The 15151-nt window shown below is 48.1% G+C and overlaps 1 protein-coding gene across 1 annotated transcript; it reads right to left on the reverse strand.

Annotated features, from left to right (window-relative positions):
- Positions 1-3781: 3781 nt before the first annotated feature.
- Positions 3782-15117, reverse strand: PGK1 (phosphoglycerate kinase 1). The gene is made up of 11 exons (XM_044437828.1): positions 14961-15117; positions 11853-11903; positions 11074-11229; positions 10835-10979; positions 8389-8492; positions 7860-7979; positions 6950-7064; positions 6073-6252; positions 5775-5952; positions 5378-5476; positions 3782-4275 (listed from the first exon to the last, which is right to left on the reverse strand). The coding sequence occupies exons 1-11, from the start codon at positions 15023-15025 to the stop codon at positions 4235-4237; spliced, it is 1254 nt and encodes a 417-aa protein (XP_044293763.1). The 5' UTR covers positions 15026-15117; the 3' UTR covers positions 3782-4234.
- Between the last annotated feature and the right edge of the window lie 34 nt (positions 15118-15151).

Raw genomic sequence — 15151 nt, forward strand, 5'->3', positions numbered from 1 at the left:
GCCGGGGCCGCGCGCCGCTCGCTCACTGGCCCGGCGCGGCCCGGCGGCGCTTGCGGTTGGCTGGCCCGCCCGCCACTCAGGCGGGCGCTTGACCAGGACGCGGCGGAGGAGGGCGCGGAGCGGGACAAGGGGCCATTGTCGTCGCGCCTCTCGCTCCGCGGCGGGAGGGCGCGCGGTCCGGGGGCTCCGCATGCGGGCGGGGCTGCGCCCGGACAGCCCCGCCGGCCCGGGACAAGCCGTGCGGCGCCTCCCGGGCCGGGTGAGGCGTGACCCTGGCCCCTGCCGCTCGCTCCTGCTCCCCGGGGACCGAGGAGGGCTGCTGGCCGGAGCCGAGCCGAGCCTCCGCCTGGCCCGCGGCCGCGCGAGCCCGGTGCCGCGGAAAGCAGGCCTGCAGCCGCACCTGCGCGGGCTCCGGGCGGCCCGGTTGCCTCGTACCTGGCCGCGCCTTCTTCCCTAGCGAAACGAGGCGATGCTGCTGCACCAGCCCTGCTCGATCCTCGGGCGTGCTCGACTTCCGAGGACAGGCCGGATGCCTGATGGAGTGCGGTACTAGGCTGGCACACCGCACTAATAGCCCTGTAGGACTCTAGGCCGTTCACAACACAATTCTAGACTGTCCCGTCCCCCCCCCCCCCCATGTTTTGAGAAGCCAAAGGCTAAAGCAGCGCAGTACATGAAGTGATAAAGGTGAGTACCTCTGAGCACCTGCAGAATACCTAACCCCCCCCCGACCTACCTGAGAATTGAGGTGTAACTTCCAGGTATGCATCTGCGACCCTTGCAGTGATCTAATGGCCCCTTTGATGACAGCCTCTTAAATCTGGGTTATTCAAAACATGCGACCGGTCCACCTCTTCAGCAGCTGTTTCAGTCCACCTTATTTAGCATTCCTCTTTATTGTGATGGCTGAGGATTATCTGGCTGACAGTGTATAGCTTGTTGTCTCTCCAGATGAGTTGGTTTGGGCCACTTGGTACAGGTGTAAGCATCAGAAAATGCTAGGTGAGTTTTCACTGAATACTTTTCCCCATGGGAAGAGATGGAGATTAGGTGGGTTGCACCTGCAGCAGTTGGGGAGAGACCCTGGTGCTGCCAGTCAGGGCAGACAAGCCTGAGTGCAATGGCCTAGTAGGCTGGCTAAGGATCAGTTTCCAAATGCAGGTGGGCATCGTGACAGCACCCCCTAGCCATGGCCCCAAGCACAGGCCAAACATTAAAGTAGCTGCTGCATCTCCACCTGGAACAAAGTCACTGGGTCTTGGCTGTCCATTCCAGGGAGCAAGAGTTACTGGGAAACATCACCCTCCTCCCTCTGCCCCATCCTGTGAGAAAAGCGCTGTGCTGGGGTCTTGTGAGCCCCGGGACCCCTCCATCACTGGGCAGACACTGTAAGGCATTTATTTCCCCACTGTTTTTTGCTACTAAGGAAATGCAGCTTGGAACTTTTCATCCTTTTTAAAATAGTGCACTCAGCTCTAAATGACCATCTCCCCTTAATTCTAGGAGAACAAAAGCATGTTGAGTTTTCTTGCCTAAACAAAGCCAGGCATGAAAACTTGAGCCGAACAGGAAAAGAACAAGGAAAGAAAGCAGGACATCCCAGATTCCCGTTGCCAAATGTTCATCCCCTCCCCCAGCCACGGCACACTCCAAGGGCCTCCAGATGAAGGATGCTTTGCTATTTTCCATGAATAGCTCACGCTACCATGTCAGAATGCAGGAAACACCACAGGAAAAAGAGCTCCTAAAAGCCACTCCATTTCTGCCAGCTTCTCTAGCCAAGTTATACAACTGAGCTAAAGGTTACTTCTGGTGTGTGGGAAGAACAGAAAAGATAAGTACTGCTTTACAAATAATGGGGATAACGCCTTTTCCTTTGGCTGCTGCCATTACTGCCCTATCCCCTTCCTTGCATCCCATCACCAGAGGAATGTAACTGGAGGTTAATCGGGCTGAACAATGGGTACCCCAAAGCTCATCCGTCAATCCAGCAGGAAGACCCTCGCCCCCCTACGTTCCATTCCTTGTTTCTAGCAACTGGAGAACCAGCATCACCTGCCCAATATGCAATATTTCATTTACATTTGTTTCCCTAAATCCCTGAAGCTCCACAATGCTAAGAATAGTTGGAAATTGAATGAGATGCCAGAAGGTATTTTGGGGGCAGATAAGAAGTTGCATAACTCAAAACTTCTCGTTACGTGCTGTCACGTTCTCTCCGATTTATGATGTATGAATTAGTGCTCTCAGAAAAGTCCTTTCCTTGACAGCCCTGCTCAGCTCTGTAAATTCCAGGCTGTGGCTTCCTTTATGAAATCGAGCCGCCGCAGAGTTAGTTTTCCTCCTCCTTTGCCTTCAACCTTTTCTAGCATCGTCTTCTCCCGTGAGACTTGCCTTCTCAAGATGCGCCCGAAGTACAACTTCAGTTTTGTCTTGCCACTCGTCAAGTACTGGGTCTCACCGGTTCATTCATCAGTCCGGGGTATTATAGCAAAGCCCTCCTCCAGCACATGGATTTTGAACACATTGATCCCCCCCCCCCGTCAGCTTCCTTCGCGTCCAACTTGCGCACCCCACATACAGGGATCACTAACGCAAGAGTGAGGATGATCTCGGCCTCAAGTGAAACACCCTTGCACTGGATGTTCTTTGCTAGTTCCTTCACTGCTGTCCTTCCAAATCTCAGACTTCTTTGAATTCCTTGGCCGCCGTCTCTACTTGACGACTTAGCCAGGGACAATCTTTCACAAGCTCCATGTCTTAATTGTTCACAGTAAAGTCCTGTAAGTCTCTTGGGCAGTATCGAAGTGAAATAAATGTGGATAATTGAGGGTTCTACTTTTTGGAAGGTGCTGCAGCCACCTCAGAGGCTTGCAGCTGCTCACCAGGGACAGTAATGGGTACTTCACATAGGCATGATACCATTTTAACTGGTTCTAATAGTGTCTGGAGTTGTTTTACACCCAGTTCAAGTTGGTCTGTTGGGGAAGGAGACCCTCTACTGGAGATATGGGGCACTACACATCACTGCTCCTAAAAAGATCCATTTCATACAATACTTAAAATGGGGTTTTGGCAAAGATTCCCTGCTCTTTTGATGCAGGCTCCATTCCCTTTCATTTCTCCTCCCCTGCATTGTTTCCCTTAATTTGTAAAGCACAATTAGTGCTAATGATCCTACATACACAAAGTTGTAGGGACTTGTGTGTGGTCCGAAGGACAGCATATGCCTACAACACAACTAGCTATTTAGGGAGGCTGTGAAGCCTCACTACCTGGAAGTTTTGAAACATCAAACCATTTAAGGCTGGTAGGTTTCTGGGTGATTGGTAAGGATTTCTGACTCTCTGTTGCAAAAAATAAATTGCTGAAATAAATTTAAGTTTGGAATAACCAGTAATGAATTTGTGAAAAATTATTGTGGGCTCCATTAAGTTTTGATACTCAAATAATTATGAAAAAGGGGACTTTTGAAATGGCGGTACCACCTTTCCTCTAGAAACCACTCCAAGTCAAAACCTCAGTGTTTTCCAGAAAAGCCATTAGGACTGCCTCTTTCTGGATTGGTTTTTAATAGCCAGTCATAAAAAGTGCTAAGCAGGATTCTAACTGGTATAACTTTTACCTTAATCTGACTGGCTTTATATGTCCTCTGTTAATCACTTCATAACCCAAGAATGAATTTGGTAAATCAACAGATACAAGAAAAATGGTACCCAAAGCAACTTAAAGACTGAGCTGGGAGCAATGTGTCACGAGGGAAAAGAGATGCACACCCCAATTGTGTTCACATCATGAACATTTATTTAGAAGCGAACATTGCTGTCAAGGTCCAGAAATCTGTATTTTCTCCTTGCCTATAAGCTGTATCAAGTGAAAACAGCAGCTAAAAACACTGGAAGCTGAATGAAGAAACTAGTTTTGAGAAAGTGACAAATACTAAGAGAACTTGGTTGTTTTTTAAAGGCAATATAAATATGTACACTCTAAATCACAATAACCGTTTAACACTACAGTTGCTCAAGTGGGGGGAACTGCGAACAAATCAGCAGCATGTAAACTGCAGATGCCACCAAAAAGCCCTCACAACCTCTCCATTTTGGTTTGGTTCCAGTTTACGTTCTGCTCCCTGCTGCTTGTACGGATATAGAAGCACTGCTGTGCCTGCTTGTAAGGGTGTGTGCACAGGAACACCAGAAGGAAGAGGCTCCTATCCGTTCTACATGCCATTCCATTACACGTTGCTCAGAGCCGCCACACCAGGAAGGACTTTACCTGTAGCAATTGGAAAGACACAAGCTTGGTCTGCGGGTTTGGTCATATACCGTCTTGCCACACCTCAAACTGTGGTTGCTAAGCATCTTGATTACGAGCTGGCTTTCAGCTATGTAAGGCTGTTGACAATGAACTAGTGATGGGCTTTTAAATCTAAACAATAATTCAAAAGTCCACAGGCAAAAGGGGTAGCAGCAAAACAGCTTTGTGGGGGTTTTATCGAAAAGAGTGTAGTGTTATGTAGGATGACCCACATTTTGGGTGCAAAGTAAGTGGAGGGCTGAGAGACTGTGCCTCCACCATCACATGCCTCCTTCCACTGGTTTGCATGCTTTCCTTCTGCGGTGACTTCCTAGGCAACAGAGACAAAGGCCCTGTCCAGTGTGCAACTAGTTCGGTGCAGCCTCTTTGTCAGAGAGCAGGCGAAGGCAGCAGTGACAGGGAAACGTTCGCACACTGGGAAAGAGCTCTCCCAAAGGAAACCAAAAGCCATTCCTGCAAAGCTGTACCAGTGAGGCAGAGGTAAGCCACCTTTTGCTCCCAAAGGCCACACACACTGCTGGCTGGGGCGCACACGCAAGCACTCAATACACTTTCCCCAGTCCCTGGCCCCCAGCGTCCTGATGCAACCTCCAAGAAAAGGCCAAGGCTTTAGCGTGTGTCCTTCCAGGTGGGCAGAGTCGCTTTCCCACTCTGGACGAGCTGTGGAGAGCCCTGCTGTGCAGCAAAGAAGCATATACAGGGAGTCATCCCCGCATGCCTTCTGTCCTAGCGTGGTTGGGCAACAAAACCTTGCCAAGCTGGCAGGAAAGGAGGTGGCAGGAAGGGTCATCCTGGCATGTCTCCACCTTTAGGGACATTGGAGGATATGGGATGGGGCAGGGGTGGCACTGCTTAAAAATGAAGTCTTTGCGGATGCAAGACTGGATCGGTGACACGGGCGCTGCAGTTACAGTCATTCTAAGCCCATTCATAGTTTAAAGTATTTGTGTGACTCTTTGAACACCTGCCAACAGTCACGGGAGGCAAGGTAAGACACGAACAAGTTCTCACGTTAATGCCATTTCCAAGGAGCCAAAAAGGAAAAGAAACGGAACGCTACCTTCTAGGAGTTCCAAGCTGGCACCCCCTCCAGTGCTGACGTGGCTCACTTTGTCTTCGGTGTTCCACTTGGCACAGCACGTGGCCGTGTCTCCACCACCTGTTCAGCAAAATGGAGCAGAGACTTCAGAGGGTGTGCAAAGGACCACTCAGTGGGAACAGCACATTTTGCACAGAGCTCAAAGGCTCAAGCAGCGGTGCTAGGCAGGGCTCAAAGCATCCCTGGAGAGCCACCGTTGGGCAGCGTGGGGGGACGTGACTGAGCTCAATGGAGCAATTGTCTGACTTGGAACAGGAAGTTTCCTCCTTACGCAGGAAAAGCAGCCAGCTTCCAGCCACCCGGAAACCTACTCATTAGCACCGCTGATGGGAAGGAAGAGGAGCCACTCCACTCTTACCAATGATGCTGATCGTGCCTTTGCCGGTCGCTCCCACTACGCTATCCATCAAGGCTTTGGTTCCTTTGGCAAACTTGTCCCACTCAAACACACCAACTGGGCCATTCCACACAATGAGCTTGGCTCTTCCCACAACTTCAACAAACTTCTTGACGCTCTCAGGACCACAGTCCAAACCCTAAGATCAGGAAAAAGCAAAACATGTCGCTCAGCCATTTCGGGTACCGGAAGTGCAGAACAGGAAGGAGCCTTGTGGCTTCTCCTCTGTCCAGCGCCTCCCATCCGTTGTCAAACCCACCATCCATCCAGCAGGGATGCCCGAGGCAATCGTGGCTTGTCCAGTGTTTGCATTCTCATCAAATTTATCTGCAGTGACGAAGTCAACAGGCAGAGTGATCTTCACATTGTTCTTCTCAGCCTTGGCCATCAGGTCCTTGACTATTTTCGATCCTTCTTCATCAAACAAAGAATTGCCAATCTGAAAGTGAAGGACGACGCTTTATATAGCAGGGGTGGCCAAACCAAGGCCTGGGAACCGCACGTGGCTCTGGAGTCTATTTTGTGGCTCGCCACTTGCCCCTGTGGGGGCCACCTGCTGCTCGCCACTGCTGCCTGCAGGCACCCATCTCTGTGGCTCTTTGGCTCAATACTTGCTTACGCAGGTTTTGTTAACACACATTAGCACCTACGGAGCAAGACCTCTGCAAAGCTCCTCTCTCTCTTACCGAACGATGTATGGTCAGAAGGAGCACCATGAGCTTGCAGGGGTTTTTTCCAGCATGACTTCTAAAGTTTTATATCGGCGCCAATAAACGTCTAGAGGTCTTGCTAGTAGCTTAGCCATGAAGGTAAAATCCAGCCCTCCATTCCTGAACTTGCACCAGGGCAAGACAGGCAGGAAGCTGGTCTTATTCTGCAGATTGTAAATACCCAAACACGTAATATAAACTGCTCAGTTAAGAAGGCAGCAGCCAGTATATGGAAAACTGGATTGGGAAACCTTCGTCCCTATGGATATTGCCAGACTCCAATGACCACCCCACACGCTGGCTGGGGATGATGAGAGTTGATGCCCAGCCCTATTTGGAGAAGCAAAGGTTCTCTGCCTGCACGTACGGCGTCTCATACACGCCTCTCCATCACCCAAAGAAAGCCAGAGGGTGCAAGCTCCATACCTCCATGTTGTTCAGCACTTTGAGGAAGGTGAACGCCATCCCGCCACCGATGATCATCTCATTGACTTTATCCAGCAGATTGTTGATCAGCTGGATTTTATCTTGAACTTTAGCTCTAGTAAATGGGGAGGAGGAGAAGAGGGCCGTATCACCACTCGGGATGTCATCAGCTGAGTTTTAACACTTCCTGACATTTTACAGTGGCTGAGTTGCCATCCTTCCACTATGATCTACACTGCTTCACACAAACATGAGAAGGAAGGCTGCAAGGCGGCAGCACTATCAATTAAAAAAACCCCACATGCTATCTTGAAGCATTTTTAGAATTTACTTCTAGTCCTGGACAATAAAGAAGAGCGAAACACACTTCCTGAATTTGCAGTCATGTTATTCTCGGTATCAGAGGACATCTCTGGCAACACTGGCCATAAGTTCAGTGAGAGTCCTTTAAGGTTCACGAATACACCCGGGAAGGCCGCCATTGTCCAGCAAGACCTCCGGCACCCGTGAACCGAGACGGGGCTCCGCTGCACCTTTCACTACAGTCTGGAGGCTGCAGGAGCCAAAATGTATCCAGCTCTATGCACACTGGCAGGCAGGCAGGCAGGCTGGCTCAGTTACAAACAGAAGTGCTGAGTCGCAACTAAGTTCGTACTCGGATGCAAAGGTCAGACACCACACACTATACCGCCTGCTCTAAGCCCCTCACAGTATACCCCGACCAGACTGTTCCAAGCTTTTTAAAACCATCACAGCCTCTGAAGCTGGTAGTTTTGAGATGCAGATGTCTCAACTATCTGCCCACAGACAGTAGACTCTTGCAATTTCTATCATTTCATTAGTTATCAGTTCAAATAAGTTTTAAAATAAAGTTATACATACTGAAAGAGAAACATAATTTGATTCTTACCCTCCTAGTATGGCCAAGAAGGGACGCACTGGATTCTCTAAAGCTTTGGCAAAATAGTCCAGTTCTTTCTTCATCAGGAAGCCAGCCGCTTTCTGAGGTAGGTTAACACCTACCATGGAGCTGTTGCGTTGAGAGGGGGAAAGGTATCAGTTAACTGCAACCCCAAACTTGTTCCTCTGATCCCAGGGAGAACGACCTCAATGTTTACAACTAATAGCACTAAAGGCACGACTGCACAATAGTCACAAAATTGCTGAAGTTCATACCTGTCTTTCCGATTTGACATTCTAGCAACATGCAGATTATTCTGCACAGAACTTTTCAAAGGCAATTAGATATGGAAAACCCGTTTCTACCACTGGTTAAAATTTGATGAAGGGATATGAAAAATGAAAGAAAATACAACTCTATTAAATTAATCCCAAAAGGAATGCTTGTCAGCAATTGTGCATGTAAGACCGAACCGGCTGTCCCAAAGTTAACCTGGAAGCAGACAGGCCAGTCCTAATCATGCGAGAACACTACCCACCTGTGAGCTCTGTGTGCCGTCCCAAAGGCATCATTGATGTAGACATCACCCAATTTAGAAAGTGATGCTCTGAAAGCATCCACCTTTGCAGAATCTGCCTTGATCTGAGGAGAGCAAGAGAGAATAATGTCTTTTACTTTCTTATAAGCATTGGCAGTAATGAGATCAAGCTCTGCGTGAACAGAACTTTTGAAAGCAAAGAGCATTTCCAAGAAAAAAATAACACCCTCCCCACAGGAATCGCCAGCACCACAGTAGATGCATCCAGCATTAAAAGGCATTCTTTTACATGGTTCTGGTTGCACTTGCAACTGACTAAAATGAATGTTTCTAGACTATGTTAACATGCATGAAGTCAAGAGCATCCGTAAAGTTACGGGAGACGGGAATTATTTCCTGCTAAACAAAGTCATTCTGGGAAGGGAAGTGGTGGTCCCTATTCTGATGTTCGGTATAAAAACCATTCAAAAGAAAGGTGTGACCGCTCCTTTTCCATGCCCAGAAAGGGCAGAGTGGTTTGTTAATAATTAATATCAACAGAGTAAACATGGCCTTATTCTGCAGCTTTATCTACTTTTCAAAATCAGGACCTGCATTTTGAACTGATCAAAGTCTGAAAATCTGAAAACATCAACTCTCCCTTGGCAAAGGGCTCTTTAGGCCCACTGCAAAGAGCAAGATACATTTGGCTGGAAGAAGCCCATTTTGCCAACACTGTGGCAGGAATATTAAAGAATTCTTTGCCTCGAACTTGGGAGAAGGGGAGAGCTCTGCCAAAGGAGCAAATGCATACAAGTTGGGGTGATACAACCTAGCTTAAAAAAAAACACCACCACCACCACCATGCCATACACAAGTTTGCAACGCAGCACAGACCTGCTGCATTCTTCTAATCTGGAGAAAAGCAAATCGCCTTTCCTATTATTATTGGTTTAGACTAACACTATCAATTGCTTCTTAGTTCTCTCAGGTGACCAGCTGTATATAATCAGCTGAAGCGTCTCTGTCACAGTGCAAGAAGTGCTGAAGTAGGGAAAATGTCTGTTTTAAGAACTGTGGAGCTATTTCCCGTCATGCGTTCCTGACTTTAAACAGAGCAGCCAGATACACTTACATTTAGTCATTAGCTTCTGAGCAGCCCCCATCACTTCAGGCCTGAGAAGCCAGCTCTCCTTCCTTTTGCTGCTCTAAAGCAGTATGCTAAACTCAAGCCAAGGTGGGTGCTTTTGGACTCCTCGTTTCCACCCTCCATGCAGCAATCTGGCTTATCAGCTAATTAAATGCAGGTTATAGAATTAACATTCGTATATTATTTCTAGCAGCCTGGCCATTCCAGTCAATGAGGACTGGAATCCAGGGGTTCGGAAAAGCCGACTGTGAGACATCACACTTAGGAAAATGTGGGAAACACACATGGTACTGCTCATCAAAATATGGGAGGGGCCAACCAGGGTACTAAGGTACAAATGAGCAACTGTTTCAACTGAATGCAAGCTATTTATCCCTCTTTGAATGAAAACGAGGACTAAAAGATTATGGACTGTGGTTCCAGGTGAAACCCCTGAGCTGAAATATCCAGTCGCAAGAAGTGCACTTGCGTGTCCTTTTAGAGCACTGTATGGTGATCTGTATCAACTTGTGAAAGGGCATCATACTGTATATCAGCATTCTGTGGCCTCAAAGGGAGCCAAGCCTGAGGCTCGGCGGGGTCAGAGATGCTAAGAAAAGAAACACACTGGGACCAAGCACTCTTGGTGACCTTCAAGAAAATGTCAAAGGTGCAAGATGGCATGAACACCAGAGGGCTGCCTGAAAATTTGTGGCACCTGCACTCAAATGTCTATCCTTCGCAGTCTATAGACGGAACCTTGCCAGTTGGAAAGTGTCAGGGAGAATCATCCCAGAAGTGAAGGGACAGTCCAAATGTCAGAGCAAGGCTTCACAAACACGGTCTTGTGCTTGCCACGGACGGTGCGATGCTGTCAAGGCCAGCAGCCGTTTCTCCTCCTGTTCAGGAGCGGCAGCAAGTCTTCCACCTAACTCTGAAATTGTGGAAGCGGGCAAGATTGCTCGAGTTGCTACGCAGAGCTCCCCACCACTTCCCCGGCCCCAAAGTTAGTAAAGCGGCTAGGGAAGTGCAGCCTCCGATGCTCAGGAGCGATGTGGACCTTTCTCTTCCACTAGCCTTGTTCTGGGGAAACAACTAAAAATGGGGCTGCTTTAATACTGTATTAAATATTCTCTATATGGGTTAGCTGTTCCTCCCATTCTGCACTGAACTGTTTATTAATTATACTTCTAGCAGGATCAGAGAACTTTAATCTGTTCAGATTTTCACATTTACCTTTATTCTTATGATCCTCATGATTAACTGGCATGGAGCCAATGGGTTTCGTAAAGGCAGAAGATGTGATAGGGAGAGTGAAATTCAAGGCAGATGCCTCACCTTGTTCCCTGAGGCATCCTTTCCCTTTCCTTCCTCTTCTACATGGAACCGGAGATTTTCCAAGAGAATAACTGAGCCAGCTGCTGGGCTAGCACAAGCCTTTTCCACCTCCGGACCCACGCAGTCCTTCAGGAACAAGACATCCCTACAAACAGTCCAAGTTGAACAGTTGCAGTTCACCAATGGAAATGCTATTTCACAGCAACTGCTGCCCGTGCTCGACAATCACAATGACCTACCTGCCTAGCAGTGTTTTGAGTTCTGCTGCCACTGGTTCCAGAGAGTATTTGTCTGGCATAGGAACTCCATCAGGTCGGCCAAGGTGACTCATCAGTACCACAGACTTGGCCTCATGGTCCAAGCAATGCTTTATGCTTGGGACAGCTGCCTTGATTCTGCAACAAGCATCAGAACATGAAACTGGAAGTATTAATTCAGCTGTGAACAGAAGGGTCTTCCAAACACACCGGGCTGCACCAAAATTAAATATCGGTGCAATAAGGCTGAAGCATCAAAAAGATTAGGTATTGGTTATGGAATCAAGAGTATATATTAAAGAATTGGGAGGTGAGCAGTCTGACTGTAGACTCCTTACAGTTAGTTCACCAACACAGAAATACCCTCTACCCATCCGCCTCTCCTCAGCACTAACACATCCAATCCAAAATGCTTTAGACACTGTCATTCCATTGATACATTTGTTTACAGACGTTCTGATAATCCTGCACAGATAAACTATTCTTGCAACAATTTGCTTGTTTGGTGTATAGAATATCAGTGTTAAGAGCTGAACCTAAGAGCTGACCTGGCTCACAGTTAACCCTGACTACAAGGTCCCTGTCCAATTTGCCACAAGAGATGCGTCGGGAATGTTTTCCTGACTTTGCTATCTCCAAGTTTTACCCGGAAGAGCCAAGGATCACCCCTGAAATCTCATACAAGCAGACTGAGCTTCAGTGCCACGGAAAAAAGCAAGCACACCAATCACATCTCCATGGAGCTGAAAGACGAGCCTTACCTTTGGTTGTTGGTTATACTGTTGTTTTTCATTGGTACATTGAAATCAACCCTAAAAAATGAGGGGAAAGTTTCAATACACAATTTAAAAAATGAACTTAATAAATGATATCAAAAGTCATAATTAAAGACAAGCACACAGATAATGAATAATGGAATGCATCAAAGCTCTACTGAAGTGGAGATGGGTATAGAAGGATTTGGGGATAACTTGAACACTCATGAATAAAACTAAGTCAGCTAGATTTCCTGTTGGGAGTTGATGCCACCAGTGTTATCCCTGGTCCCACAGGCCTTTATCTGCTTAGGGGTGAATAATAAGTTAATAATAAACTAAACTAAACAATGAGGCGTGTAAATTCATTAAGATGACTTTAGTTGTTCATAGTAAGGTTTACAGTAAGTTACAGTATTTGCAAATTTGCCACACTCTGCCAGTACAATATGAAGCACAATTTTAACTCAATGGTGGACTCAAGCTCTCATCTCACAATTACTCAGCAGAAATGTTGGCATCCTGTAACATGCCGGACCACAGGGTAGGAGGCGCTTCACAAGCCTTTCTACAAAGCGCTCTCCTGCCTCAAAGCTGAGAGAGAAAGGAAATTATATTGTGCAATACAGCAAGAGGCAGCATAGCAGATCAGAGAATGTTATAAGTAACAAAACTACCTTTTTAAGGAATTAAGAGAGCCAGGAAATGAACACCTCTGCCTAAGGCTTCAAATGAGAGAAGTAAGCTCTGCTAAAATCCCTAAGGTCTCATCTTATATAGATTTCAGCAGAAAAAGGTTCTACAATTCCCAGCATGGTTGGCTGATTCTGCCTGAACACAGACAGGACTGCAGCCTTAGCCACCCTATTATGTGCCTGCAAATAGATGGAAGAGTCAGGCTTTTGACAGTAGCAGGACCTTGCCTTGGTTCCAGCTTGGCAACCATCATTATGACTACGAAGGGCACATGAAAGGAGCAGTGATGTAGCCTCTGCCAGGCAGGTGGCTTGCACATCAGTTGCATAAGCACGTACTCCTGGCTCCCTCCCTGCCCAGGACAGAAACGCAGAAGCAACAGACGTCTGGCTCTTCAGCTAGTCCTGCCGAGGCTTGAATTGAAATGTTCGTTTATTTACAAGGCGGCACTGAGAACACCTGGCTACGCAAGCCAGTTCCAGAAGGAAGCCCGCACAGTCTGGCCTGGGTTATTACAGATTGCCGCTGCTCACTGTGCTTTCAAAACTGTGCGTTAGAAATACAGGATTTCATTCTGTACATGCGCGGGAGAAGCGCACGTACAGAAAAAAGTGAAAGAAGTCAAGCAGGAAAGAGACGGCCATCTCTTTCAACGTAAAAACAAGAATCTTGTTCATAATATGCATAAGTAGGGACAGGAAAGTGAAAACATACTGCAGAAACTTGCACAACAGTTTAAAGCAAAAACAAATCTGTAGTCATTATTCCAGACAGAAAGAGGTATCTGAAATATGAATGAAGTGCCCCTGCCGACCTTCAAGGACCTTGAGATAGCCTTTTTAAAACTTTATTAGGTATCACATTGATTCAAGCACAGTAAATGCTCATCCACATGCAATATAAGCAGGGCAAGTTTCAAAAAGAAATTTCAAGGGCAGGTATTTTCTAAGGGCAGTTAGAATATTTTAATTGCAGGTGTTCCGATCTATCTTCTCCACACCTCCAGTTTGGGTAAGGATACCTTCTAAAAACTGGTTGCTTAAATTCAGAGTAGCAGGTTTCCTTAAAAGCAAGATACTCTTCTATTCAACTATTTGCATGAAAGATTAGTTTAAACTACACAATGCATGCACACATAGAAATAAGCCCCAGAGAACTCAAATGGCATTTTCTTCTGAAAAGACACACTTGGAATCAGTTGACCAAAGCCTATTGAAATGGGCTCGTCTGGACTAAGCAACACACATATTTATAGGTGCTGGCATGGTGAACATGAAATTTCAACTACTACTGCAAACAAGCACTGATATTAGGCCTTTCTCCAAATGCCCCCCGCCCCCAATCTAGGTCCCACGCAAAGGCTTTTTTTAAAAAAAGTTGAGGGTGGTATGTATTTAGGCTTTCTGAAATCTTTAAATCCTTAGAAACTGATATTTGCCTCTTCATCTGTATTAAAATGGCTTTTTCATTCTGTAACTCTCAAACACATAGACCTATTGTTACTGGATGACTGATGCAAAAAGAAACTATATTTTCTTTAATGCAATTTACATCTTCCAAAAAAGATGATCAAAATTTTTGTGTTATTCATTGACTGCACAAAGCTCAAGAAGATTTACAGTTAAGAGAGATCCAGCAATTCTCTCTCCTTTTCTGGGCTGGATATGTAATCAGGGCAAGGCCCAGAATCTGCTTGCTGGGAGGGACACAGCAGTAATATCAGCTGCAGCAGCGCATGGAATTTGTATGACGAGGGATAGGTTACAGGGTATGGTCATGTACCCCGGCTTCCATTCATCTCGTGCAATGCCATGTATACGTATGGGGAAAGCAATGCCGTTTTGATTCCATTCATTTCGTGCAAAGCCATGTATACGTATGAGGAAAGAAATGCCGTTTTGACTCCTGCAGCCTGCGGGGCTCGCGCTTTTACGGCTCCCCGTGCCTTTTTCCCTCGCAGGACAACCAAAAGGAAACGTGCGTCCGGTTACCCTTCCCATCGCGAGGCGCTTTTGGCAGTCCCGCTCTTTCCCGCCCCCGCCGCCCCTTTCCAGCAGCCCGCGGGGCTGGTTTGTTCCCGAAACAGCCGCAGGCCGCGTCCAGGGGGAAACGGAGCCCGAAGCCGCGTTCGCAGACGGCGGGCGGGCTCGTGCGCACGGGACGCAGCGCCACGCCGGAAGCCGGGATCAGGCGCCCCGCGCCGCACGTGCCCCGCTCGCCCCCCAGAAGAACCGCCCCCGCCCCCGCCATGCCCGCGGCGTCCGCTCCACACGTGACAGGCGCCTCTCTCGGGACCGATCTCCCCCCGCCCGCGCCCTGCACGCGCCGGCGAACCCGCGCCCGTCGGGGAAAATGCCGGCCGAGCCCAACGGCCCCCGCGCGGCCCGGGCGCCAACGGCCGGCGAGCGCGGCCCTCACCTCATCACCACGCGCTTGCCCTTCACGTCCACCTTGTCCAGCGTGAGCTTGTTGGAGAGAGACATCGTGGCGGCGCCGGGGTCGCGCTGAGCAGCTGGGAGCTCGATGGAGGCCGGGACGCGCCGCTGCTGCTGCTGCTGCTGCTGCTGCGCCGGGCGAGAACGGGCGACGCGCGGGCGCCGCGAGGAGTC

The sequence above is a fragment of the Varanus komodoensis genome, unplaced genomic scaffold (genome assembly GCF_004798865.1).
Source record: "Varanus komodoensis strain SLA01 unplaced genomic scaffold, ASM479886v1 scaffold31, whole genome shotgun sequence".
NCBI classification, from domain to species: Eukaryota; Metazoa; Chordata; class Lepidosauria; order Squamata; family Varanidae; genus Varanus; species Varanus komodoensis.

Coding starts and splice junctions, on each gene's coding strand:
- PGK1 (XM_044437828.1), bottom strand. CDS start 15,025: ATGTCTCTCTCCAACAAGCTCACGCTGGACAAGGTGGACGTGAAGGGC. Junction 11,230..11,852: donor AGTATAACCAACAACCAAAG/GTAAGGCTCGTC, acceptor TGCTTGTTGCAG/AATCAAGGCAGCTGTCCCAA. Junction 6,253..6,949: donor AAGTGCTGAACAACATGGAG/GTATGGAGCTTG, acceptor CTTCACTTTCAG/ATTGGCAATTCTTTGTTTGA.